Source organism: Schistocerca cancellata, chromosome 3 (genome assembly GCF_023864275.1).
Source record: "Schistocerca cancellata isolate TAMUIC-IGC-003103 chromosome 3, iqSchCanc2.1, whole genome shotgun sequence".
In the NCBI taxonomy this organism is placed as follows: Eukaryota; Metazoa; Arthropoda; class Insecta; order Orthoptera; family Acrididae; genus Schistocerca; species Schistocerca cancellata.
Window position 1 is genome coordinate 133,559,310 of NC_064628.1, and position 27,936 is coordinate 133,587,245.

General features: G+C 38.1%; 1 protein-coding gene across 1 annotated transcript in view; it reads right to left on the reverse strand.

Annotated features, from left to right (window-relative positions):
* Nucleotides 1-298: 298 nt before the first annotated feature.
* Nucleotides 299-27,936, reverse strand: part of LOC126174755 (calmodulin-binding transcription activator 1) — a 1,816,127-nt gene continuing 1,788,489 nt past the window's right edge. The window contains exon 30 of the mRNA XM_049921082.1: nt 299-7,736. Within this exon, the coding sequence (XP_049777039.1) occupies nt 7,694-7,736 (43 nt within the window). The 3' untranslated portion in view covers nt 299-7,693. The remainder of the gene's footprint in view (nt 7,737-27,936) is intronic.

The window sequence follows — 27,936 nt, forward strand, 5'->3', positions numbered from 1 at the left end:
TGTCCCATAATCTTCACATGGTAGCCTACATCACTCATATTAATTGTCTGGCCAGCAACACAAAGCCACAAGTTGTGGCATTTAAACTGTAGCTAAATGAAGGACAAAACCGGTGATCAAGCTTAGCTTACTTCCACTCAATGTGTGTTGATTTTAAGAGTTAGGCATCTCAGCTAAGACAATGAGTATTACGTGATTAGAACTTTTGTTTATGCAGTTTACTTTCAACAAAATATACAAACAGCAATATGAAAAATGTGGAACTGATGCCAGCATTGAAGATCAAAGACTAAGACTGTCATTTATGGATAGCAGGACTATATTTCAATCACCAAATTAACAAAGGCTACACATTTTATCACAGTGTAAATGTATGTTATATACTAGGCAAATAACAGTCACAAGTTCTTGCTTAAATAAAGAAATGCCACATAATGCTTAGGCTTGACAATTTTCTGACTGCATGAATTTGTATCACAAGTGTCTGAAAATGCCTTTTCATGAAAGACCTCATAGTTTTCTGTTATTCTTTCACATTGGTGTTTCGTTTCATTGACTTTACACTGCCTGCAATACAAGGAGACAGTTCTGAGATAATTTAGTAATCTCATATGATTTTTTAATTTTTTTAACTTCTTACCATACCTTGTTTATGAATACCAACAAAGTTCAAAAGTAATGAATTTGCCATATCTATAGGAACTACTACACAACAGTTCAACAAATTAATGTTACTGAATCATCTTCACTTTATATGCAACCATACAAAAATGTTATATGAGAAAAAGGTAATAACAATCAGACTATACTAGAAAATAAAGAAAATATATGTACATAAGATGACAATCAGAACAGAGACTCTATTGATGTAAGATCTTTCAGACCCCAGAGTAGAGAATATTAGAGAATATTTGCAATATTTTCATTCCATAAAGCCAATATACTCAGTATAATTTAAAACCTTCCATTCAGCAGTTGTGTTGCACATGGCTATTAGACATAATGAAAATATTTTTACCAAGTCCAAGTTATGTAAGAATTTGAAATTTTCTGTTCCTGAAAACCACTAACACTGCAGATAACTATGAACTGAATAATTTTCTTCAGAGCTCTTTTGTAGGTATGTGTACAAGGGAGCACATGCCAAAGGGCTTTTCTTTAAAGTTAAAGGGTTACTGAACAATTTCCTTCTAGATTTGTAGAATATTTTAATTTGTAACTGCTATGAACAAATCCTTTTGATTTTTACTCAATTAGAAATTCTACACAATATGCTTGTAGATGGTGTTGCTGAAGTAACAATATTTCTCACACATTCTACACTCAAATTGTATTTTTTCATACCCCTGTATGTTTATGTGCAAATATTCTCTAGAAGCTTATGAAACCATGCCAAAAACCTGACATATTTCCAATCACCTAACTTTTTAAAGCAGAAATTCAGGTGCTATACAGTCAGGGTATTACCCACATTCGGAAATTTTTTTCTAAAATTCCAGTTACTGACTACTAATCTGATTTAAATTCACTGTAATATTTATTATTCTGAAAAACAGCAAAAATTAAACATGAAGGTAGTAGTGGAACCATATAACATGTTAACAGAAATTTGACTTCCACCATTAGGTGAAACAGTTAACTCATTATAATTACAATTAATGAAGTACGCTTATTAAAAATTACAGATAAAACTAAAAAATGAAAAAATTAACAATAAAATATCAACAGAAGAAATGAACAAAAAAGTCTCCTAATGGCACCTTACCTATTAACAATTAAAAGCGCTTTCCTTAGGTTGTGTTCATGAGAAACTAACCTAATTTTCAAAAATACAGTCTGTGTTTATTTTTAACTCTTAAGTGGTTGGATTATCTTCAAAAGAAGTTTTAAAAATGTTTATGGAAAAACAGCATTCCTAATAAATATATTTACATTATATATGAAAATTTAGCATTTACTTATTCCTTATACTTATTATTATATTTTGTACTACCTTTAAAAGCAGAGATAAATTATATATGTATATATATTTATTTTTGTATATAATCCTGACTCTATTTTCTGTTTTTAAAAGCTTTCACAGAAAATGTGTGTAAATATCACATCACACACATGGTAAGATGCATTATGATTCAATCTTACATCATATATCGATATTCTTTTCAAAGCTAAATGAAAGTATGAAAATAATTACGCTGATTAAAAACATGCTAATATTCTATCTCAGAATCTGTACATTATTATTACTAGTAATGCCAATATTAAATGGGATAAATTTTACTGAATGTATAGAATAAAATTTTCACATATTTAACAGTTATATACAAAGGGGTTTTTCATTATATTTTCATTTGTATCTATTTTCCCTTCTTTACTTTTGGTTAAATACATATTTACAAACGATCTGTGGCTTTAGTAGGGAAAAATAACGTTTGAGCACCACATTGACTGTGTCAGACACAGTTCTCCCTTCTGCTTTCTATTATCTGCCTTACAATTTACCTGTTATTGACTTTAAAAATGGCATTAAACTTATTAATAATAAAACATACAATATTAATATTGCCTCCACAGTGAGAACAATTTTCTGCAATGTTTTATTGAGAGTTCAGTGCAAGAGCGATTGCAAACTAGCAATAACTTATCAGCAGTAATGTGAGATGCAGAAGTTTCAGTAAGGCATGCACACTGCTACATAAATTTTAAGCCATAATTAACAACAGCACAATAAAAGATGAAACTTATATGCTTTTGTTAATGAGCAACAGACGAGCCACATCATTATACATTACTGCTGTGTTATTTGCTGTAATGTATAGGTTCAAAAATTAAGACACACCGCAAACTGTAAGTGTATGTGAGCAGAAGTAATTGCGCTCTTGTACATGTAAATATTTGAACAGAGGCTCAGAAAAGTAAAGAAAAGAGTGAATTTTGCGCACATGTATTGAAGCTATTGTATATACTTAAAATGAAGGGCCTTTCAATTATTTGTAATTGTGTTTTATTTCAGTCGCAGTCTAAAAGAATTAGTGATATATTTGCAGAGAACACCAAAAACATACATCATCTGCATTTAAAAGGAAGCTTTGGATTATTATGGAAATAAAATTTGTTTTAATTACAGATAATAAACCCAATAAAAAAGAGTATGCTTCCTTGGTTGCAGAGTACCTAACTTCCAGTTAAAATATTGAAATTTATATTTTAGAGGAACAAAGAGAATCAAGTAAGAATAATTTACGAGTTACTGAATATTGGTAAGAAAGTGAGCAGCTCTCTTTGTTTTATAACTGGTTTACACAAGACAATGTAAGATTCTAACAAAACAAGAATTATACTGTTACATGGATGATGTCTACATGGTAAGCATAAAGTATTATATTGAACAAATTTTTAAATATACACAAAAATCTGTTTTCTTTTGCAGTAAATAATATTATTCATGTGAGTTAACAGTGAAAGAACAACAACAGCAGCATTTGACTGTATACTCAGCCCCAAGTACTTTTGAATGAATGTAATTAAGAAAGAAGACTTTGAAGACTGTTTTGAAAATGTGGCAGGAGAAGTACAGACATGTAGATAAGAACAAAATACGAAACTTTAAAATTTGGGATGTCTGTTGCAATCCATGAAACAAGAGTCACGAGAAAACAGACAGCTGACTGTAGCGTAATAATAGCATATGAGCATTTAAAGAAGAGGATTTTTTATTAATAAAAAGTGAAAGCAGATAGAATCTAAACTGATTCCCGTATAATAAATAAAAAAACAAATAAAAATAGAAACCAATTTAAAATGTTATGTATCAGAAATTAGATTTCATGACAATAAAAAGACAAGTCAATTACATTGCACTACTATATCTTTCAACAATTCTTTAAGCACTTTTATGTACTACCTGCAGAAATATTGTAATATTAATGTAATGGATATATGCATTAAACAACAGGTTGAACTTTGTAGGCTTAACTCATTTGAATTTGTTTTAAACAACTTTGAACATTCAAAGTTCATTGAGCTATTTCCAAGCTCTAATGCAGTTCATAAGTTCTGGAAGTTACTGGTGTTACTTCCTCTTAATTTCTATTGTTATATGAGGAACAATACACAATATCATGAGCACTACCATAAGATAAAATCTTTTATCTATATTAGTCTTTTAAAATAGGTTTCACTGAATCCATGTAATGTATAACTGTTTTGCACATCTGTGGATTAAAATAGACCACCAGATGTTTTCCTACCTTCACAATTTGCTTACAATACTTTGTATCTGGATAAAAATGGCAGTGGTTATGCAGCAAAATTCTGTGAATACAGGTGAAATACAAAATTCAGTTACACAGAATGAGTTCAAGTGCAGTAACTAAGGGCATGCTAATCAGGGTATCTTTAAGTGAAAATGGATATCCCAGACACCAGACATCTACCACAGAAGGAACATTTCACGATACATGAATTAAGTTTCATTTGATAGTAATAAATTAGTATAATATACCACATTAAAACAGCGACCCAGATATTACTGTCATTGGCATGAAAATCAGATAATTATAGTTAAAAATTAGCTCTGAAAATTCCAGAAACCCTTCACAAAATTACCATTCTGGTTAATTAGCTCATCTGTTTAAAAAATATCAGTAACTCACAAATACTCTGATACTTTTTGGAAATATCAGTGGTACTTGCAAACAACATCTAATACCTGTCCAGTAACAAACCTGTAAGGTGCAAGAAAATAATTCTATTGTCCCAATATGTAGAAATTGTAAATATGATAAACCACAAGTGAGTAGAAAATATGAAACAGCCACTGGCTTCTAACTACACTAAAAATCTCAAACACTCATAATATATATAGAAACAGATATCAAAAATATTTTATCAAGTTATCCCACCAATGATTTTAATTTCCTTTCTCCTGCCTTTAGTTCTACACTGCTGGAATTTGTACTGAGAATTATAAAAAAGTGTCCACATGTTGAACTGGAAGTTGTAGAAGATGAGGAAAAACATTAAATTGAATGTTATTGGTAGTTACAGTAATTAAGACAAATGTGTGTAGTAGAAGTGCTTCAATTTCTAACACATGGAGGAAGACAAAATTATGCTCAATTGAGAATTAAAAACCTTTCAGATCACAAATGTCACCAACTGTGGTAGAGCTGTTTTTAATACACTCCAGATCGCATTTTATTAAATTCCATCAAATGACAGTTCCTTAGTCTGGGAATAAATGAAATTATTTGATTAAAAATTCAGCAACAATTTTGTTGCCACAAAAATTTTTGAAACACCTCAGATACTGGTAACAGAGATGTGTCACTCTTTGTCTTTACGTGTCTGATGCTCTATTAAATTACATACACTTTCCTAAAACGTATCTGAGTTTTTCAGCAAGGAAACCCATTTCAATGCAAATTAATTAATTTAAAAATGATTAATGAACTTAATTGGATTAATAAACTTAAAAAATATATTGAACTAAAAGTACCCCACAAATAGGTAACAGGAACATGTTGCTAAAAATTTGTGAATATATTGAACCTCAGTTACAAATTACTGTGAATAAAGAAACTAAAAAGAAAATTCATGTCCTACCTACTGTGATCCACAAAATAAACATGTTGACCCAATATTACCAAACAATGTTAGTAAGTGTAAAGGACTTCTGAATTCAGTGCAAAAATGTAAAAAGAAAATTAACTTGGATAACATGGAAATCAAATAGTTTTACTAATGATCTGAATCAGAAGATTCCTTTACATATTGTGGCACATGCATTGAAAAGAACAATCAAACGAAGAGCTTTATGCTGAATAATTGTTTCACAGTAACCAGAAAAAATAATACTTCAGAAGCCTGATAAAGAAGTCCTGTAAACACTTCTACTAAATGGGTAAGTTACAAATATAGAGCTCTTTCTACATCTGTAAGCAACTGATTGTAGAAGAGGCATTATAAATGCCATACCACTTTTGCCTTTAAAAAGGCATTTACACCTACAATAGTGAAGACCTTTGAATTAAAGCTTTAAAGATGAAAATGGAATTGTCGTAAGATTATAAGATGTAAATTTCCTGTCCTCATTTTGCATTTTACCTAAATAGTCTGTTATCTATCCATTTCTATTACATGCTAATTTCTTTAGAGAAAAAATTAACATGAATAAACAAATACACTGTTGATAACATTTTGTCTCTATAAGTCTTATTTTATTAAGTACAAAAAGTTCAGTTTAATTTTTTTCTTCTAGAGTGCAATTTATTTATTTACAAACAGGTGATTTGATATACTATACGTATGACTACATAAAAATATATAAAAAGTGAAGCCATGTCTTAGTTGCATATTTTAGAAAAGAAATCTGAATTCTACATCACAGCTCTGTGAATCTCACTTTTCAACTCCTAAGCTTACAGACTCCGGCCCAACAAGTACCAACATGCTCAGAGGAGGGCCACACACTTCATTATATTCTCAAAAATAATCTGTATGTACATAAAACATACTTAATTAGAAGTTTAAATTAATTAATAACAAATGCACCAATCATTTTCTTTAAAATTTCCATGCCTCAGGTTATGAACAACACCTCATAAATTACTGTGTATGGCAGTCAAAATTTATGTGACTTCCATAGTATATCAAAATATACATGATTAATTGAAGTGTTTGCTATCTGATCACTATCAATAGTCAAAAAACAGTGGGACCTGCCCATTTCATGCACTTTACAAGAGGCATACGAATGAATACCAGTTATACATTTCATGCACTTTACAAGAGGCATACAAATGAATACCGGTAATGATAACTCTCGTGCACTGCAATAGAAGCAGGAAACAAACAGCAATAATATTTAGTCATTTAAAATACAAGCTTTTAGTTATATTTATTAAATGAATAACACAATTTATAGTTAAATTATGCCAACAAAAATTTGAGTTTCTTTTGGTAGTAAGGGGCAATAAATACACGAAAAATAATCCATTCCATCATAATATGTAAAGCCAACAAATACTCTGTCCCATTACATTCATAATCCAGTCACCACATCATATTCAAATATGTCAAAACAGCCTGAGAACATGAAAATACATTTCTTTACTGATAAAAACACAAACAATGAACAACAGAAACTGCATGTAAACATAGTTATATATCAAAAACTGCCATGGCTCGGTTGCTTTTACTTTCATAGCACTCCAAGGTACACAAAGTTTAAAATGTTCATTCAGTACTCATAACTTGATGTACTGACAGTAGGTTACTATGTGGCACTGTCAGCAATAATGTATTCTTTCTTGACCTGATACGAAATTCGTTCACAGCACTTGAAACACAATACTGGCAAAAGAAACATGACTAGCTTGCTATCTGTTTATAGCTTTCTCTTATATTCAGAGTACATGTAAACAGTTTTCTATTTACAAGTCTTGTGATGTGTTTCGTTTAAAGCAGTCACGCCCATCATTATGACAGTTGACTGTTGCAGTACCTTAATTCTTTAAAAGTACTATTAAGCTTACTCTAAAACAGAGTAACAAAAAAGTACGCAGTGCAGTCAGTTCATTTCACAAGCACTTTGATAAATATATACAACACTTTTTCATCAGCATGATAAATATTTTGTTCCATTGTATTTCTGGTGTTTCTGGATGTTGTCAGAGCTCTAATGATTTAATCACGTTTTTCCAGCAGCATCCTTGGTATGGACACTAGTGTTTCTGTAAAAAAAAAAAAAGATAAATGCATATTAAAAGAAAATCTCGGAGACGTAACTTATACTGATTGCATAACTTTTTTTTCTTTAACAATATAACACATGCCAGTGGCAAATATTATCTGTTTTTTTCCCTTCCACTTTAAGAACACTTTTTATCAAAAGGCATGCGAGAAATAAGTCGAAAAGAAAATTGTGAAACATCGTATAGATTATACTGACCATAATATAGAAAATAAAGATATTCTACTGAAAGAAATTGTTCATGTGAACACAATAAAATACAGACTGAATCTCATGTCTTAAGTTCTTCCATGGGATGTCAAGAACAAGCCAAACCAGTATGATGTAGGCCTACACAACATTTGTTTATTCAACTGCTGAACTGCCCTTCATATTCTGCACAAAGCACATGATCACAAGCAATGAAAGATGATAGTATTGGAATGAAGATATAAAGATGGAAGATATACAACAGAAACTCATATTTTAGTGGAGACCAAATTACTAAGAGATAGAGGCTGTTGCTTAGGATTTCTGACGTGTGCACAGCATGATGTTTTAAATGCCTGTTATTTGATAAGTGCACATCTAGTTAAACATTATGAAATGCCTAAAATAACAAATATATGTGATAAACTGTATTAATGTTGTCATTGCTGACAGCAGAGTGCTGCATTGTCGATATATGGTACATAATTTGATATGATATAACAATGTTGTTGTTGTGGTCTTCAGTCCTGAGACTGGTTTGATGCAGCTCTCCATGCTACTATACCCTGCGCAAGCTTCTTCATCTCCCAGTACGTACTGCAGCCTACATCCCTCTGAATCTGCTTAGTGTATTCATCTCTTGGTCTCCCTCTATGATTTTTACCCTCCACGCTGCCCTCCAATACTAAATTGGTGATCCCTTGATATCTCAGAACATGTCGTACCAACCAATCCCTTCTTCTAGTCAAGTTGTGCCACAAACTCCTCTTCTCCCCAATCCTATTCATTACCTCCTCATTAGTTACGTGATCTACCCATCTAATCTTCAGCATTCTTCTGTAGCACCACATTTCGAAAGCTTCTATTCTCTTCTTGTCCAAACTATTTACCGTCCATGTTTCACTTCCATACATGGCTAAACTCCAGACATATACTTTCAGAAATGACTTCCTGATACTTAAATCTGTACTCGATGTTAACAAATTTCTCTTCTTCAGAAACGCTTTCCTTGCCATTGCCAGTCTACATTTTACGAGGTGCATTCAAGATCTAAGGCCTCCGATTTTTTTTCTCCGGACTGGAAAGAGATAGAAACATGCGCATTGTTTTAAAATGAGGCCGCGTTCATTGTCAATACGTCCCAGAGATGGCAGCACCATACGGCAGATGGAATTTTACCGCCAGCGGCGAGAATGAGAACTGTTTTAAATACTTAAAATGGCAACGTTTTCCTTACGTGAACAGCGTGCAATCATTCGTTTAGTGAATTTGCGTGGTGTGAAACCAATTGAAATTCATCGACAGTTGAAGGAGACATGTGGTGATGGAGTTATGGATGTGTCGAAAGTGTGTTCGTGGGTGCGACAGTTTAATGATGGCAGAACATCGTGTAACAACAAACTGGAACAACCTCGAGCTTGCACAAGCCGGTCTGACGACATGATCGAGAAAGTGGAGAGAATTGTTTTGGGGAATCACCGAATGACTGTTGAACAGATCGCCTCCAGAGTTGGCATTTCTGTGGGTTCTGTGCACACAATCCTGCATGACGACCTGAAAATGCGAAAAGTGTCATCCAGGTGGGTGCCACGAATGCTGACTGACGACCACATGGCTGCCCGTGTGGCATGTTGCCAAGCAATGTTGACGTGCAACGACAGCATGAATGGGACTTTCTTTTCGTCGGTTGTGACAATGGATGAGACGTGGATGCCATTTTTAAATCCAGAAACAAAGCGCCAGTCAGCTCAATGGAAGCACACGGATTCACCACCACCAAAAAAATTTTGGGTAACCGCCAGTGCTGAAAAAATGATGGTGTCCATGTTCTGGGACAGCGAGGGCGTAATCCTTACCCATTGCGTTCCAAAGGGCACTATGGTAACAGATGCATCCTACGAAAATGTTTTGAAGAACAAATTCCTTCCTGCACTGCAACAAAAACACTGGGAAGGGCTGCGCGTGTGCTGTTTCACCAAGACAATGCACCCACACATTGAGCTAACGTTACGCAACAGTTTCTTCGTGATAACAACTTTGAAGTGATTCCTCATGCTCCCTACTCACCTGACCTGGCTCCTAGTGACTTGGCTTTTTCCAACAATGAAAGACACTCTCCGTGGCCGCTCTTTCACCAGCCGTGCTGCTATTGCCTCAGCGATTTTCCAGTGGTCAAATGTGTACGTCTGCAGGGCGATTACGTTGAGAAGTAACGCCAGTTTCATCGATTTCGGGTGAGTAGTTAATCAGAAAAAAAATCGGAGGCCTTAGAACTTGAATGCACCTCGTATATCCTCTCTACTTCGACCATCATCAGTTACTTTGCTCCCCAAATAGCAAAACTCCTTTACTACTTTAAGTGTCTCATTTCCTAATCTAACTCCCTCAGCATCACCCGACTTAATTCGACTACATTCCATTATCCTCGTTTTGCTTTTGTTGATGTTCATCTTATATCCTCCCTTCAAGACACTGTCCATTCCGTTCAACTGCTCTTCCAAGTCCTTTGCTGTCTCTGACAGAATTACAATGTCATCGGCGAACCTCAAAAGTTTTTATTTCTTCTCCATGAATCTTAATACCTACTCCAAATTTTTCTTTTGTTTCCTTTATTGCTTGCTCAATATACAGATTGAATAACATCGGGGATAGGCTACAACCCTGTCTCACACCCTTCCCAACCACTGCTTCTCTTTCATACCCCTCGACTCATATAACTGACATCTGGTTTCTGTACAAGGTGTAAATAGCCTTTCGTTCTCTGTATTTTACCCCTGCCACCTTCCGAATTTGATAGAGAGTATTCCAATCAACATTGCCAAAAGCTTTCTCTAAGTCTACAAATGCTAGAAACGTAGGTTTGCCTTTCCTTAATCTTTCTTCTAAGATAAGTCGTAGGGTCAGTATTGCCTCACATGTTCCAACATTTCTACGGAATTCAAACTGATCTTCCCCGATGTCGGCTTCTACCAGTTTTTCCATTCGTCTGTAGAGAATTCGCGTTAGTATTTTGCAGCTGTGACTTATTAAACTGATAGTTCGGTAATTTTCACAATTGCCAACACCTGCTTTCTTTGGGATTGGAATTATTATATTCTTCTTGAAGTCTGAGGGTATTTCGCCTGTCTCATAAATCTTGCTCGCCAGATGGTAGAGTTTTGTCAGGACTGGCTCTCCCAAGGCTGTCAGTAGTTCTAATGGAACGTTGTCTACTCCGGGGGCCTTGTTTCGACTAAGGTCCTTCAGAGCTCTGTCAAACTCTTCACGCAGTATCATATCTCCCATTTCATCTTCATCTACATCCTCTTCCATTTCCATGATATTGTCCTCAAGTACACCGTCCTTGTATAGACCCTCTATATACTCCTCCCACCTTTGTGTCTTCCTTTCCTTGCTTAGAACTGGGTTTCCTGAGCTCTTGATATTCATACAATTGGTTCTCTTTTCTCCAAAGGTCTCTTTAATTTTCCTGTAGGCAGTATCTATCTTACCCCTAGTGAGATAAGCCTCTACATCCTTACATTTGTCCTCTAGCCACCCCTGCTTAGCCATTTTGCACTTCCTGTCAATCGCATTTTTGAGTCGTTTGTATTACTTTTTGCCTGCTTCATTTACTGCATTTTTATATTTTCTCCTTTCCTCAATTAAATTGAATATTTCTTCTGTCACCCAAGAATTTCTACTAGCCCTCGTCTTTTTACCTACTTGATCCTCTGCTGCCTTCACTACTTCATCCCTCAAATCTACCCATTCTTTTTCTACTGTATTTCTTTCCCCCATTCTTGTCAATTGTTCCCTAATGCTCTCCCTGAAACTCTGTATAACCTCTGGTTTAATCAGTTTATCCAGATCCCATCTCCTTAAATTCCCACCTGTTTGCAGTTTCTTCAGTTTTAATCTACAGTTCATAACCAACAGATTGTGGTCAGAGTCCACATCTGCCCCTGGAAATGTCTTAGAATTTAAAACCTGGTTCCTAAATCTCTGTCTTACCATTATATAATCTATCTGAAATCTGTCAGTATCTCCAGGCTTCTTCCATGTATACAACCTTCTTTTATGATTCTTGAACCAAGTGTTATCTATGATTAAGTTGTGCTCTGTGCAAAATTCCACCAGGCGGCTTCCTCTTTCATTTCTTATGCCCAATCCATATTCACCTACTATGTTTCCTTCTCTCCCTTTTCCTACTACCAAATTCCAGTCACCCATGACTATTAAATTTTCATCTCCCTTCACTATCTGAATAATTTCTTTTATTTCATCATACATTTCTTCAATTTCTTCATTATCTGCAGAGCTAGTTGGCATATAGACTTGTACTACTGTCGTAGGTGTGGGCTTAGTGTCTATCTTGGCCACAACAGTGCGTTCGCTGTGCTGTTTGTAGTAGCTTACCCGCATTCCTATTGTTTTATTCATTATTAAATCTACTCCTGCATTACCCCTATTTGATTTTGTATTTATAACCCTGTATTCACCTGACCAAAAGTCTTCTTCCTCCTGCCACCAAACTTCACTAATTCGCACTATATCTAACTTTAACCTATCCATTTCCCTTTTTAAATTTTCTAACCTACCTGCCCGTTTAAGGAATCTGACATTCCACACTCAGATCCGTAGAACGCCAGTTTTCTTTCACCTGATAACAACGTCCTCCTGAGTAGTTACACCAGTTATTAAGATGCCAGCACTTCATTTCTGCAATGGCTAATCTCACACCTACATTAACCTGTGATCTTGCAATGTTAATCACTTAAAAACGTTACCTAGACAAATGTATTTCAGAAATTTAATTACTCTACCTCACTTATGTTTTGGTGTTGTAATTTTTTTTTGTCAGCATATTTGCCAACAACATTACTTTGGTGAAATGTCAAGGCACATAGAACATCAAATGTGCTGACTGTAAGAAATTTGACAATGATGGAAAATCTAAACTTGTAGCTTCAAATAAAGCTGTTTATAGTGGTCACTCGTGGCAGTTCTATTTCTTACTAACTAGGAGGAGAATTAAGAGAAATCAAACATTTACCAAAAATATCCGATTCTGTGAGCCTGAGTGTAGCCCTAGAAATTTACAAATTTTTCGCGAAGCGAAAGATTTAACTTTACTTGCTTAGCAAGTAAAGCCTTCATAACAGCTCATTTATCTGCTACACAATCAGGAAATTATTTAATTGGATAGATAAAAAATATCTACTCACCAAGTGGTGGCAGAACACACACATATAAAATACTGTTGTGACTGGCAAGCTTTCAGGACCAGTGGCTCCTTCTTCAGGCAGAAGGGTTGAAGTAGAAGGAAGAAGGGTGGAGGAAAGGGACTGGAGAGGTCTAGGAAAAGGGGTAGATTTTGGGAAAGTCACACAGAACTGCGGTTCAGGAGAGATTTACCATATGGGATGAGAATGGGGGGGTGGGGGGTGGAGAATTATGTGACCCCTGAGCATGTAAATTTTGCTTTTGAGCAGGGCAATGTCATTTTTAACAACTTCATGGCAGTGTGTCGGCTAACATTATGTCCATCCATTGCTAGGAACACATATCATTGATTCAATTAATAGCAATTAGGACTCCTCATTTACAAACAATTGGGTAACAAAAGAAACATCACAATACTTTATAAAATGCAGTTATAAACCTGTAACAACTCTGTTTGTCACACTATCAACTTGCTACACTATTGTTTAACAGAAATGCATCTAATTACTGTGTAATTACTGTAATTCACAATAAAAGACTAACTGAAAATGTAAATGAAGTATCTATTTAGGCTACATGTATTATATATTGAAATTCCATCTACACTAATAAATAATGTATACTAAAAAATAATGTACTCTTCTTTGATACAGTAAACATGCTAGGAATACTTGGGATAATTTAGTTTAATCAGCAGTGTTTATTTGAACCATTTCACTTATTTTCCCAAGAAAATGACAAATGCATATTTGACTTTTTTTCCTATTTCATGTGTTTCAATTTCTATCTCTGAATGATAACATTTTCTATGTTGTTGTTGTTGTGGTCTTCAGTCCTGAGACTGGTTTGATGCAGCTCTCCATGCTACTCTATCCTGTGCAAGCTTCTTCATCTCCCAGTATCTACTGCAACCTACATCCTTCTGAATCTGCTTAGTGTATTCATCTCTTGGTCTCCCTCTACGATTTTTACCCTCCACACTGCCCTCCAATGCTAAATTTGTGATCCCGTGATGCCTCAAAACATGTCCTACCAACCGATCCCTTCTTCTAGTCAAGTTGTGCCACAAACTTCTCTTCTCCCCAATCCTATTCAATACCTCCTCATTAGTTACGTGATCTACCCACCTTATCTTCAGCATTCTTCTGTAGCACCACATTTTGAAAGCTTCTATTCTCTTCTTGTCCAAACTAGTTATTGTCCATGTTTCACTTCCATACATGGCTACACTCCATACAAATACTTTCAGAAACGACTTCCTGACACTTAAATCTATACTCGATGTTAACAAATTCCTCTTCTTGAGAAACGCTTTCCTTGCCATTGCCAGTCTACATTTTATATCCTCTCTACTTCGACCATCATCGGTTATTTTACTCCCTAAATAGCAAAACTCCTTTACTACTTTAAGTTTCTCATTTCCTAATCTAATTCCCTCAGCATCACCCGACTTAATTCGACTACATTCCATTATCCTCGTTTTACTTTTGTTGATGTTCATCTTATATCCTCCTTTCAAGACACTGTCCATTCCGTTCAACTGCTCTTCCAAGTCCTTTGCTGTCTCTGACAGAATTACAATGTCATCGGCGAACCTCAAAGTTTTTACTTCTTCTCCATGAATTTTAATACCTACTCCGAATTTTTCTTTTGTTTCCTTTACTGCTTGCTCAATATACAGATTGAATAACATCGGGGAGAGGCTACAACCCTGTCTTACTCCTTTCCCAACCACTGCTTCCCTTTCATGCCCCTCGACTCTTATAACTGCCATCTGGTTTCTGTACAAACTGTAAATAGCCTTTCGCTCCCTGTATTTTACCCCTGCCACCTTCAGAATTTGAAAGAGAGTATTCCAGTTAACATTGTCAAAAGCTTTCTCTAAGTCTACAAATGCTAGAAACGTAGGTTTGCCTTTTCTTAATCTTTCTTCTAAGATAAGTCGTAAGGTCAGTATTGCCTCACATGTTCCAACATTTCTACGGAATCCAAACTGATCTTCCCCGAGGTGGGCTTCTACCAGTTTTTCCATTCGTCTGTAAAGAATTCGCGTTAGTATTTTGCAGCTGTGACTTATTAAACTGATAGTTCGGTAATTTTCACATCTGTCAACACCTGCTTTCTTTGGGATTGGAATTATTATATTCTTCTTGAAGTCTGAGGGTATTTCGCCTGTCTCATACATCGTGCTCACCAGATGGTAGAGTTTTGTCATGACTGGCTCTCCCGAGGCCATCAGTAGTTCAAATGGAATGGCAAGAGAACACACATACACACACACACACACACACACACAAAAAGATTTAACTCTTGCAAGCTTTCGGTGCCAGTGACTCCTTCCTCTTTCTGAACTTTACTCCTTTTCCTACACCTCTCCGGTTTCAGCCCTCTTCCTTTCCCTTCAACTCTTCTCCCAGAAGAAAGAGTCAGTAGCTGTGAAAGCTTGCTTAAGTTAAACGCGTGTGTGAGTTAAACGCGCGCGCGCGTGTGTGTGTGTGTGTGTGTGTGTGTGTGTGTGTTTTCTCCTGTCACCGCTTGGTGAGAAGATTTTTTATCTAGCCATCTACATTGCATTGATAGCATTTTCAGTTATTTTGAACAGTTTCTATGATTGTAATTAATGAAATTGCTATATGTAATGATGTTGGATTTGTTAGGAGGATTATATGAGACCTCAGAAAAATCATGTAGGAGGACCAATACAATGTGAAATTTTGAGCTGAACTGTGTGACATAACATCAAATAAATTTGTGATGAAATTTTCTTTGACTTTTCACATCATTAGAGAATCACACGATGTTCTGTGGCCTTTCATCACTAAAGTAATATACAGTAAGAATTGGCTGCAGCAGAGCAACGAACATGGATTAAGTTCTTGCAAACACTCATAAAAAAAATCTGAATTACATCCATCCAACTTCAAGAACTTTTATTTCATCTTCATTTTTCGAGATCAACATTTATAAAGACTTGTACTCTGTTTTGGCAACTATTATCCCCAGCAAGGCAGTTGCACCACAAACTTTAATGCACTCTAGTAACTTTCAGATGTTTTATTTTCAAAACTGGCTTATGTGTTTTGACATTTTGACATTTTCAAAGGCTATAAAATGCAACACAAAACTGGTATCAAAAGGTATGAAAATATGTTGTATTTCAACATTGACTTGAGACAGAAAACATTGAGCTCAAAGTGAGATTCATCACTAAAGGCAATTCTACTCCATTCAATGTGAGTGAATGGGCACAGCCCTCCAACCAACTCAGGATTTTGATAATCTAATGTGCCAACTGGACAGAATTCAGCACGATACCCCTCAGAAGAACATCCAACAAGTCTATGAATCAATGCCAAGCTGAATAACTGCTTGTATAGGGGCCAGAGGTGGACCAATGCATTATTGTTTCGCTCAATATGTGAAGCTCTTTCTCTTGAATAAATCATCGAATTTTTCTGATATTGTTATCATTTGTTTGTCAGCAAATGTATAACATCTATTGATTTCCATTTCATTTGGGTAATTTCTTCATGGTGCATTTTTTCCCCTTCAAATTTATGCCATCACAGGCCTCTGCTGTCTCTTGGTACCAGTGTGCAATCTCTTCCAATATCGTGGTTTTATGTTTGTTTCAAAGTGTTACGGGGTTTGGGGGTCTGCAGACACTCAACATGATAGCAAAGAGCTCTCTCAACTTGGCTAATGACCAGCACAATATTGCATATGGCATCAAAATGGCTATTATCTTCCAAAAGTCCTAACACCTCACATGCTCACTGTAACATGGCTTTTTCCTGTCCTTCAACTGTTTTAAGGGACTGAAAACAGACAAGGCTCCAGACCTAGGTCACCAGCAACCATACAGCAAGCGTGTTAAATGAACAGTGTAAATTCTGCCCAATGCAATGGACACCTTCACAAATGGCCAACCTTTGACGGAGGTGCCCTGCACATGACATATCCAGTCTTTCTATGAAGTGAACCATGTGTAATATTTTGGTACTTCTGCATACAGTAAAGTTCAGGTAAAGTCATCCATCTGGCAGACACGGAAAAATGCGGTGAGGGTGGTGTCACTACTTGATCACACAAGAAGGGCTCCATGAAGTACACATGCTCACCTTTGGAAAGGTGCACCATGACATGTGTCACTGTCAGGTGCTTCTTGTGAAGTGGCAGCTCAATATTCACCATACTGCTTCATTGCTGCTGATCTATCAACCTGCTCTAAACACCCGTACTTCAGCTCTGGGGTCAGTATTAGCGTAGCTGTACTGTTACACAATAAATAGCACCTGGTTACTATCTTTGTTTATGTACTTGCAACTGTATTTAACTGCCTGAATAGAGTTACAAAACTCCTCATTAATGTTGGCATTAAAAATTTTGGAAAGAAATGGTGAGTATGGAACCATGCAACTGTTGTCCACTGCGACATCTTGCATGGTACCTGTCTCTTTAATTGTGATCATATATCCCCATCCTTGAGTGCTCTGCACCTGTGCAACTGATATCCATTCTAGTTCTTTTTGGTCTCTTTTAATAATGCCAAAGAATACTTTTTGGTGCACTTCCCCCCAACCTTCAGGCACCTGGACGTAGGGACAAACAAACCACAGATTAGGCCCTCAGTGACCATGTCATATAGCTGGGGTCGAACAGCTCTGCCGATAGCACCTCATCGCTTTGGTTTGCGTGCAATTTCTGTTTTAACAACAGCAGCAAGTGCATATGTGGCAAGCCATGTTTTGGCACTCAGTTGAATACATGAAGCACTGTGCCTCGCCAAAAACATGCCTTTTCATGAGCAGGGCCACCAGATTTTGCACTTTAAACAGTCACAGTACAATTTCATTGTGGTCTGTCAGTTTCTGCCTGTCCATTAATTCCCCCCAATCTCAGTCCAGGATCAGTTGCATGTGAAGGCGATGAACAGAATGTTGTTGACCATAGTTTCAGACATAATAGAATGGGTTCTGAATACATTCGTGAAGGTACTTAGGACTGATCATGAATGATGACAGGAAAATGACCCTCTGACCTAAGTCATTTGGATTCACACTGCTGTTGTTCACAATGGTTCGCAATGGCATCTTGCAGATGGATGTAATTCTCTGCATGCAGCTTGTTTTGGGTTTAGTGCTATGTATATTGGACACTCATTCTCCATCTTCAAATACACATCTACCAAAAATTGGGACAGAATTCCTACCACTGTAGAGGCAAGCTGAAGTTGTGTTTGTGGACCATCAGGTGAAACATGCAGAAATCCAAGCACATCACTATTTTGTTCAGGTTCAGTTGCCCAGTCATAAGATCTGTTTGAGGGATAATGAAATATTATCCAATTTGCAGTTTCCGAAACATAATGGGATACTGTAGAAAATATAGTAGCAATACATATATATGATACTGGTAAATGGAAATGCTGAGTGACTAGGGCCTCCCGTCGTGTAGACCATTTTCCTGGTGCAAGTCTTTCGAGTTGACGCCACTTCGGCGACTTGCGTGTCAATGGGGATGAAATGATGATGATAAGGACAACACAACACCCAGTCCCTGAGCAAAGAAAATCTCTGACCCAGCCCAGAATTGAACCCGGGCCGTTAGGTATGACATTTCATCATGCTGACCACTCAGCTACCAGGGACGGACATGATCCTGGTGAGAGAGCCAGTGTGCTTGTGCAGACCAGTATCCCTTGGGGTGGTGGGATCGATGCCCACACTTACAGCCATGACCTTGGCCACGGCCAGCTCATTGAAGCGACGTGCATGCTGCCTGCTCAGCATGTGACCCGTGTGGATCACCACCTTGCAGCTCTCGTCAGGCACATTCTCAAGAGCTGTTTCTAATTCATGCACCAACATAATATGATCGTACAGAAATTTTTGTATTTTCAGTATGATCACCTATTCAACTTCCTGAATAATTTGACACTATTAGTCTCCACCTCATTGTCTCCCATAAAGTAAACTTGCAAAAATTGTGCTTGACAATTGGACGGAGGTAAAGGGGCCCCTATATTGTGGTGCACTTGCCCCTGCACCATAAAATTTGGCGAAAACCCAGGCATCTGCTCCAAAGGAGGCCATGTGAAAACATGAATTATATTATTTTGTATGGTGAGGAATTGCTGTGGCTCATCAGTCTTGCCAGAAAATAATTCCTTTAAAGGACTGACCAGTTCTTTTAAAGTAGAATGGATACCTTGCCCCAGAACAACACATTCCTACCATTTCCGCCTTCCATTTCAGTGCCCTGCAAAATCTGAAAGCCTTGTTCACACTGTCAGTTTTGATGAGCCTGTGATTAGTGTAATCTAAACTTATATCATAGTCAAAAAGTACATTTTTAAGAAGTCCCCAGGTATTCACTGCAAATATCTGTTAATCTTCAACTTTTGATGAGCAATAGTGAGCTGGCTCACAACTGCCTCTTAGACTCTTTGACTGTTTCAGAGGAACGCACAGAGGCTATGCATGCTGCATTCTGCTGACTTTGAGAAGCCGCGTCTCCAACTGCCTCAAAGGCACACTGAATGGCCATATGTTCTGCTGACTCATATACTATCACTGCGCATATGACTGATCTGGTGTATCAGCTACATGATGAAATGCAATGCGTTCAGTGTTCTGTTGATGTTGAGCATCAGACTATGTCAAAGTTTCAGGTGCTCAAGCATTTGCCTGATGCTCCACTTGCTCAATTCTCCATTGTTCAGAATGAACTAATAATTGTTGGAGAAAGGCTGATCTTCACTATTTTGGGTTAAATCTAATTTTCGCACAGGAAGGGGTGAGTTATGCTGCCACAAAATCTTTGGTTATTTACCAAATAGCATCAGAAGTATGATAGATAGCCAACCACATTTAAAAACAAATTAAAAGAATTTCTGAATGACAACTCCTTCTACCTTTTGTTAAACTGACACATTCCACATCATTATGAAGTGTTGGGTTCATGACCTATGGAACAAGTAGTAATCTACTCCAAACTCGCTATCTTCATAGTTTGCACTCATTGTGAGCTCTGTGAAATATTCAACTAGCATTTGCCAATCATTAGAAATTTAAACACTAACACTTAAACTGGGGAACTAATGTCATAACAGATATGACCTAATTAAACTAACCTAATAACTAACTAAACTAGCAACAGTACAACCAAATAGATGACAAAGTCATTAATCCAAAACAAATGTCAATTAACCAAAGGAAAGAAACAACAAACCTAATGGAGAAACAAACTATTGAGATCCCACAAACCAAGAAAATCATGAAACTATGAATTACTCACATCCATCCAAAAAAACCACATCAATTTCCATAAAAGCAAATTTCCAATATGGTAGAAGCAATCGAAATCACCAAAAAAACTGTGTGTCATTGAAATCCAAAGAGAAAAATTATGTCAATGTAAAAACCCCAATAACATCGCAATATAATACACTTCCGCAATCCCAGTTCTCAACATTAATTCCTTTGAACTATTGAGACCCTAAAAGCAAACGAAATATGCAAAAGAATTATAAGTTATTCAAATTCGAACAGAACAGCCACATCAATATTTAAGAATTTCCACAATATCACAATCCAATACACTTCCCAAACATTCTATATGCTGCAAAATATTTTCATGTGCATACATTATTACACTATTAGTGAGTGTAGTGATGATTTTATCCTAGAGGAATATTTCTACTGTTCTTGATTTATGTGCGAACTTATTTAATTTGTCACAATAGTTAAAAACTAGCCTCCATGCTAAACGTAATTCATTCATTTAATAGTTAACTTTCACAGATCATATTGCCTATATCGTGGGAACAGTAGTCAACATCAACTATCCAATGGGAACAGCGATTTTTTTTTCAACAAAAGTTTGCCTTTGTGTTAATTCAAGGCATAAGCTAATTTCATGCCAAATTTCTTACAAATTCATCAAGCTGTTTTAGCATGAAGGAATAACAGACATACTCAAACACAAACTTCCACATTTCTATTGTATTTGGGATATTGTCAACAACAACGGACATCACACTTCTTTTTAAACAGAGCATACTGCGGCAACAAAAAATCCCACATACTCATAATACACACATCAAAAAAAGTTTTGCATCACCCCAGTTCCCAGAACATCTGAAGACAGAAGTCAACTATGGATACTGTATCACAGACACAGTCCCTTTGACTGTTCAGAGATGACACTAAACCTGCCCAAAGATGTAAACAACCATGCATGAGCAGTGACTATTAGATGGAGGTGGTCCAACAGCCAATCAGTTCCAGTCATTCCCCCAGGAAGGAGGTACACGGCTCGTGTTGCCTGTAGTTTAACCATGCCTAGACGGTCAATACCAGAGATCGATCATGTCTGTATTGTTACTATGTGACAGGAAGGGCTCTCAACAAGAGAAGTGTCCAGGTGTCTCGGAGTGAACCAAAGCGATGTTGTTCAGACATGGAGGAGATACAGAGAGACAGGAACTGTTGATGATATGCCTTGCTCAGCCTCCCAAGGGCTACTACTGCAGTGGATGACCACTACCTAAAGATTATGGTTTGGAGGAACCCTGACAGCAATGCCACCATGTTGAATAATGCTTTTCATGCAGCCACAGGACGTCGTGTTACAACTCAAACTGTGCGCAATAAGCTGCATGATGTGCAACTTCATTCCCGATGTCCATGGTGAGGTCCATCTTTGCAACCACGACACCATGCAGCATGGTACAGGCAGGCCCAACAACATGCCGAATGGACCATTCAGGATTGGAATCATGTCCTCTTCACCGATGAGTGTCGCATATACCTTCAACCAGACAGTCATCGGAGATGTGTTTGGCAGTGCCTTAGACACAGCGAGTGCAGCAAGGTGGAGGTTCCCTGCTGTTTTGGGGTCACATTATGTGGGGCCGACATACACTGCTGGTGCTCATGGAAGGCGCCGTAATGGTTGTGCGATGCATGAATGTCATCCTCCGACCGATAATGCGACCATATCAGGAGCATATTGGCGAGGCATTCTTCTTCCTGGGACAATTTGAGCCCCCATCATTGTGAATGACTTCCTTCAGGATAACAACATTGCTCAACTAGAGTGGCCAGCATGTTCTCCAGACATGAACACTATCAAACGTGCCTGGGATAGATTGAAAATGGTTGTTTATGGATGACAAGACCCACCAACCACTCTGAGGGACCTACACCCAATCACTGTTGAGGAGTGGGACAACCTTGACCAACAGTGCCATGATGAACTTGTGGATAGTATGCCACGATGAATACAGGCAAGCATCAGTGCAGAGGACATGCTATTGGGTATTAGAGGTACCAGTGTGTACAGCAATCTGGACAACCTCCTCTGAAGGTCTCACTGTGTGGGGGTACAACATGCAATGTATGGTTTTCATGAGCAATAAAAAGGGTGGAAATGATGTTTATGTTGATCTCTATTCCAATTTTCTGTACAGCTTCCTTAACTATCGAACTGAGTTGATGCAAAACTTTTTTTGTGTGTGTATTATGAAAAGGATGAATTGCTACTCACCATATAGTGGAGATGCTGAGTCACAGATAGGCACAACAAAAAGACTGCTGAACAAATAAGATTTTGGCCAAAAGGCCTTTTTCTGAAGTAGTTTACATACACAGACACAGACACAGACACAGACACAGACACACACACACACACACACACGACACACACACACACACACATTCATGCAAACCCAACTCAGTCATACATGACCACTATCTCTGGCAGCCAGGATCAGACTGCAAGCAGATTCTGCCAGGCTGAACAGCCCTCACCAACCCAGTCCTGCAACGCCATGTAAATCAGGCCCAAACTTCCTCACAATACCTTCCGTAGTCTAAAATTCCTGTATCCCACCTCTTACATTGAAGCTCATCCTGTCCAGAAACTAGAGTAGCACACACACCACCACCTCAAAAAATTCTCCCGCTTATTCATCTCCTACTGCCGCCTTGGACCACCACTATCCACCACTTCTATAACAGCCTCCAAACCTCCCTCACATCCCCGCATAGCTGACAAACCCTGCCTCGCAGGCCTATTACATTTACCACACCCTCAGAAAACTCCCTCCCACCACCTTACAGAATCCAAAATTAAAAGATCCAAAACACATTCACAAATCTTTCCTCCAAAAGCCTTAGTCTCACAGAAGTATCAGTCCTTTCTAGAGGCCTTATCTTTGGCCAACTCCCTAATTCAACTATGGTGAACTTGCTAAAGACCTTCACTCCCTCTCCCAGTCTTACAGTGGAACCAATTTTTTGCCACAAACTCTACCAATCAGATCAAACCTGTGATGAAGCAAGCTGGGATCTTGTTACTTCCTCTCTTGTTTTGCCATCTGCCTACTTAAGTTAATTTTTTTCATTTTTGACTAATTATCATTAACATACATGAGTGTAATCTGCATTTTCATAAAAGAGAAAGGTTGACCCTCAGTTTTAAAGAATATAGCATCAGATCCAATTTTATGCTTAATTTTGTGTATGTCATCAATTTCCTAATTTATTTTGATTATTCATAATTAATATCTCTTGTTATAGGGTGAAATCAGTATCTGTTCCATGACTTTGATTCTATTGTTGACTTATAAACAAATATAAATTCTGTAATAATCATAAACATTTGAAAAAACCACCAACAGCATTCTTTAAGTATTTATTTGCCTCTATTCAAAAACATGTTAGCAAAGTCAGTCCTTAATTAATTCCAAAGTAATGACCAGTTTTGTCAAATTTTGTCAAATTTTGAATTTAATTATTTACACAAACAGTTTGGCTTAACCCCCGTGGTATTAAAAATATTAAAAAGAACCAATTTTTTTATGTATTCAGTTAATTTATTGAGTGATGTTTTAATTGTAATTTCTGTAAATTAAACATCAAACAATGTATAGTTTCCATTACTATTATTGTGATGATATGTAAAGGCCAGATTTTTGGTCCCGAGACAGTCAGTCCACGGCCGAATTTCAGACGAGGAGCCCGTAGTGGTTAGGTCAATGTCAATGAATCAATTTAACCATTACATAAGTGTTACAAGAATACGCCATGTGTTAAAACAATGACAGTGTCTGTTCAATATCTACCGTATTATTCTGCAAGAACTGTGAACTGTGTGGTTAGGTTGTTACTGCTCATAGACATTCAACAGTAAACTTCTGTATCTGTATGCTGATGTTTGCCTGCAATGTATTAATGAGGCTTATCAAAATTTGCCAATAATTAACTGGACATATAACTGTGTAATATTGGGGGGGGGGGGGGTTGTGAACAGTGAAAGTACAAGCTACATCATTTACAGTAATCAGTGTTGAACTCCCCCCCCCCCCCCCCCCCCCCCCCATTTTTCAGCCGATATAACAACACAGTACATTGACACTGAGGGGCTATCAATAAGATAATAAAGCAGGTGAACGTCACAAACCCAAAACCAATGTTTGAACCCTGCTTGACTCATCCTCCATCCAAATGTGATCCACTCCACTGCCACCAAATCATCCCCTCTTAACATTCCAGAATTTCTTAACCTCAAACCTTGCATCCCTATCATGACTTAAATCCCTCAACATGCAAGCTAACTTTATGTCTGCAGAATGAACTGCAATCCACACCTAAAAACTGATCCCGACCTAATAATCCTACCTGGTGACAAAGGTTCCACCACTATGATTTTGAATCCCAGGGAATACCTAGCAGAAGGACTGCACCAGCTGTCAGATTTCTCCACCTACAAACATTACCACAGTGACCCCATTCCAGATAAACCAACAGAATCTTTAGTTTCTCCTCAAATCCTTGGGCCCATCCCAGAACCTCTCCCCTGAGTCTCTCTTCCCAACCTTACCACTCCTCGCACTCCCACCTTCTACATGCTTTCTAAAGTCCATAAACCCAACCATTCAGGATGAGACATTGTGCCAAGCTGCAGGGCTCCCATTAAGAGAATCTCTTTTCTCACAAACCACCACCTACAGCCCATTATCAACAATTCACCTTCCTACATAAAGAACACCAACCATTTCCTCCACCAATTCTCTACAGTTCCTGTTCCTTTTGCATGAGGTGCCCTGCTCATCACTATTGATGCCATTGAATAGTGACCGAACAACTCCAAACCTACAGCCTCCTTCCTGGCCACCCTGATCAACTATATCTTCGTCCACAATTACTTTAACTTTGAAGGCATTCCCTGTGAACAGATCTGTGGTATAACAGTCAGCACCCTCATGGCACCATTCTAAGCCAACTTATTCATGGGACCAAGTGAGGTGGTGCAGTGGTTAGCACAATGGACGTTCGGCAGGATGATGTTTCAAACTTGCATCTGTCCATCCAGATTTAGGTTTCCCCTGATTTCCCTAAATTGCTCCAGGCAAATGCTGGGATGTTTCCTTTGAAAGGGCATGGCTGATTTCCTTCCCCATCCTTGATGCAATCTGTGCTTGTACTCTGTCTCCAATGACCTCAATGTTGATGTGGTGTTAAGCGCAATCTTCCTTGCTTCCTTCCTTCCTTCCTTCCTTCTAATCATGGGTGATCTAGAAGAATCCTTACAAACCACCCAGAATCCCAAATGTCTCACCTGGTTTGGATTCAGTCATAAGATCTTGGTGATCTGGATTGAATGTGAGGGCACCTTATCCATATTCCTACAGAACCTCAACACTTCCTCCTCCATTTGCTGCACCTGGTCATCCTCAACACAACAAGCCACTTTCATTAATGTTGACCTCCATATCAAAGACGGCTGCATCTAGAACCTCCATCCATATCAAACCTACCAACCACCAGTAATACCTCCACTTTCACAGCTGCCACCCATTCCATACCAAATATCCCTTCCATACAGAATAACCACCTCTGGTCATCGCATCTGTAGTGAAGAGCAGTCCCTCTCCAAATATATAAAGGGTCTCACTGAGGCCTTCACAGACTGAAATTACCCTCCCAACCTGGTACAGAAACAGATCTCTTGTGCCTTATGTCTCCAGGCACTCACCACCTGAAAGACCCATTGTCTGGTCACAAAGAAGCACCCCCCCCCCCCCCCTTGTGATTCATTACTGCCCAAAACTGGAGCAACTGAATCACATTCTCCATCAGGGTTCCAACTACCTCTGGTCATGCCCTGAAATGAGGAATATTCTATCCACTATGCTTCCAAGCCCTCCCACAGTGACATTTCTCAGCCCACCAAACATACACAATATCCTCATCCATCCCTTCTCCACCCATTCCCAACCCCTTGCCTCATGGTTCACATTCCTGCAACAGACCTAGATGCAAGATCTGTCCACTACCAACTTCTCCAGTTCAGTCATGAGCATCACCTATCCCATCAAAGGCAGGGCTACCTCTGAGAGTATCATGTGATCTACAAGCTAAGTTGCAACGTCTGTCTGCATGAATTACCACCAACAAACTGGATCAAAGAGGCAGCTGAACCACTTAGTTGCAAAAGCACACTACCCAACACAATGTTCTTCACTTCAGTGATTGCTTCATGGTCTGCGCCATCTGGATCCTTTCTACCAACATCAGCTAACCTGAATTTTGCAGACAGGAACTCTCCCTGCAATATATCCAATGTTCCCATAACCCACCTGGCCTAAACCTTTGTTAGTCACTGTCCTTCATCCACATATCCCCTTCCCTACTACAACTTCAGCACTACACAGCCTCCTACTCCACCAACAAACCCACAGTCTCTTCACTTCTCTCTGTTTCTATTCCCTTCCTCCATCTAACCTCTCGATTGCACTTAGCTGCACTACCCTGTCCCACAACATCCCTGTATGCTCCCACAAGCAGCAATTTCTGTCCCCCACCACTGCCCTGCTATCCCCCCCTCCCCCTCCTCATTCCGATTCCTCCTTACTCTATCCACACATGCGGCTTCTCCCACCATTGCACTTGCTTGCAGCTCAGCCTCGGTGGCCACAAACAGTGGTCATGTCAAGTTGTGTTTGCGTGAACATGTGTATGGTTTCTGTGCAACAAGTGGCTGACAACTCACTCGTTTAGCAGTTTTTTTGTTGTGCCTGTCTGCAACTCAACGTCTCCACTATATGGTGAGCAGTAATCTATCCTTTTTATAATACTGTCTTATTCCTTCCTGGATTTTTCATTCCTAATTTTGCCACATTTGTTAATTTTATTAATAGTAGGAGGACTCATACTAAGGAGCATGCCAGTCAAGTGCTGATCACAAAAAGCACTCATTTTACTCACAGACAGATGGATGTATTTCCGAAGATTTATTTTAATTGCATTTGGACCTTACTTCATAGCTGTCAAGAGATGTTTGGGAATGGGTTGATTGTTCTGCATGGGCACTACTGGGTTGTGCACATAGGAGTGGCATTACCAATGGTCCTCTACATTTGAACAGCTTCTTTCTTGTTTTACAGCACCACAAGGGCATACACAATGACACACTGTGATTTATCTTTTGAGTAAGGAATTGTATGGGCCTGCAGTGGCTGTGTTGGAAAGTAGTTTAAATTTTGCTCCTGCTCCACCGAGACTCACAGTTACAGAATTTATCTGCTTTGTAGAAGAAGCAGCACCAGCCTCCTTGAGAACCAGGCAGAAGAAATTAGGCAAGAAGTGCCCCACTCTTTGTGTGGATTTGGCCACCGAGGTGTAACATCTCTTCTGTGGAGAGGACAGCCATTTGTTTCCCTGTGAGTTTTGATGTGGTATCTGCGTTAACATGGGTCCCTGTGGAAGAGTCCTTGA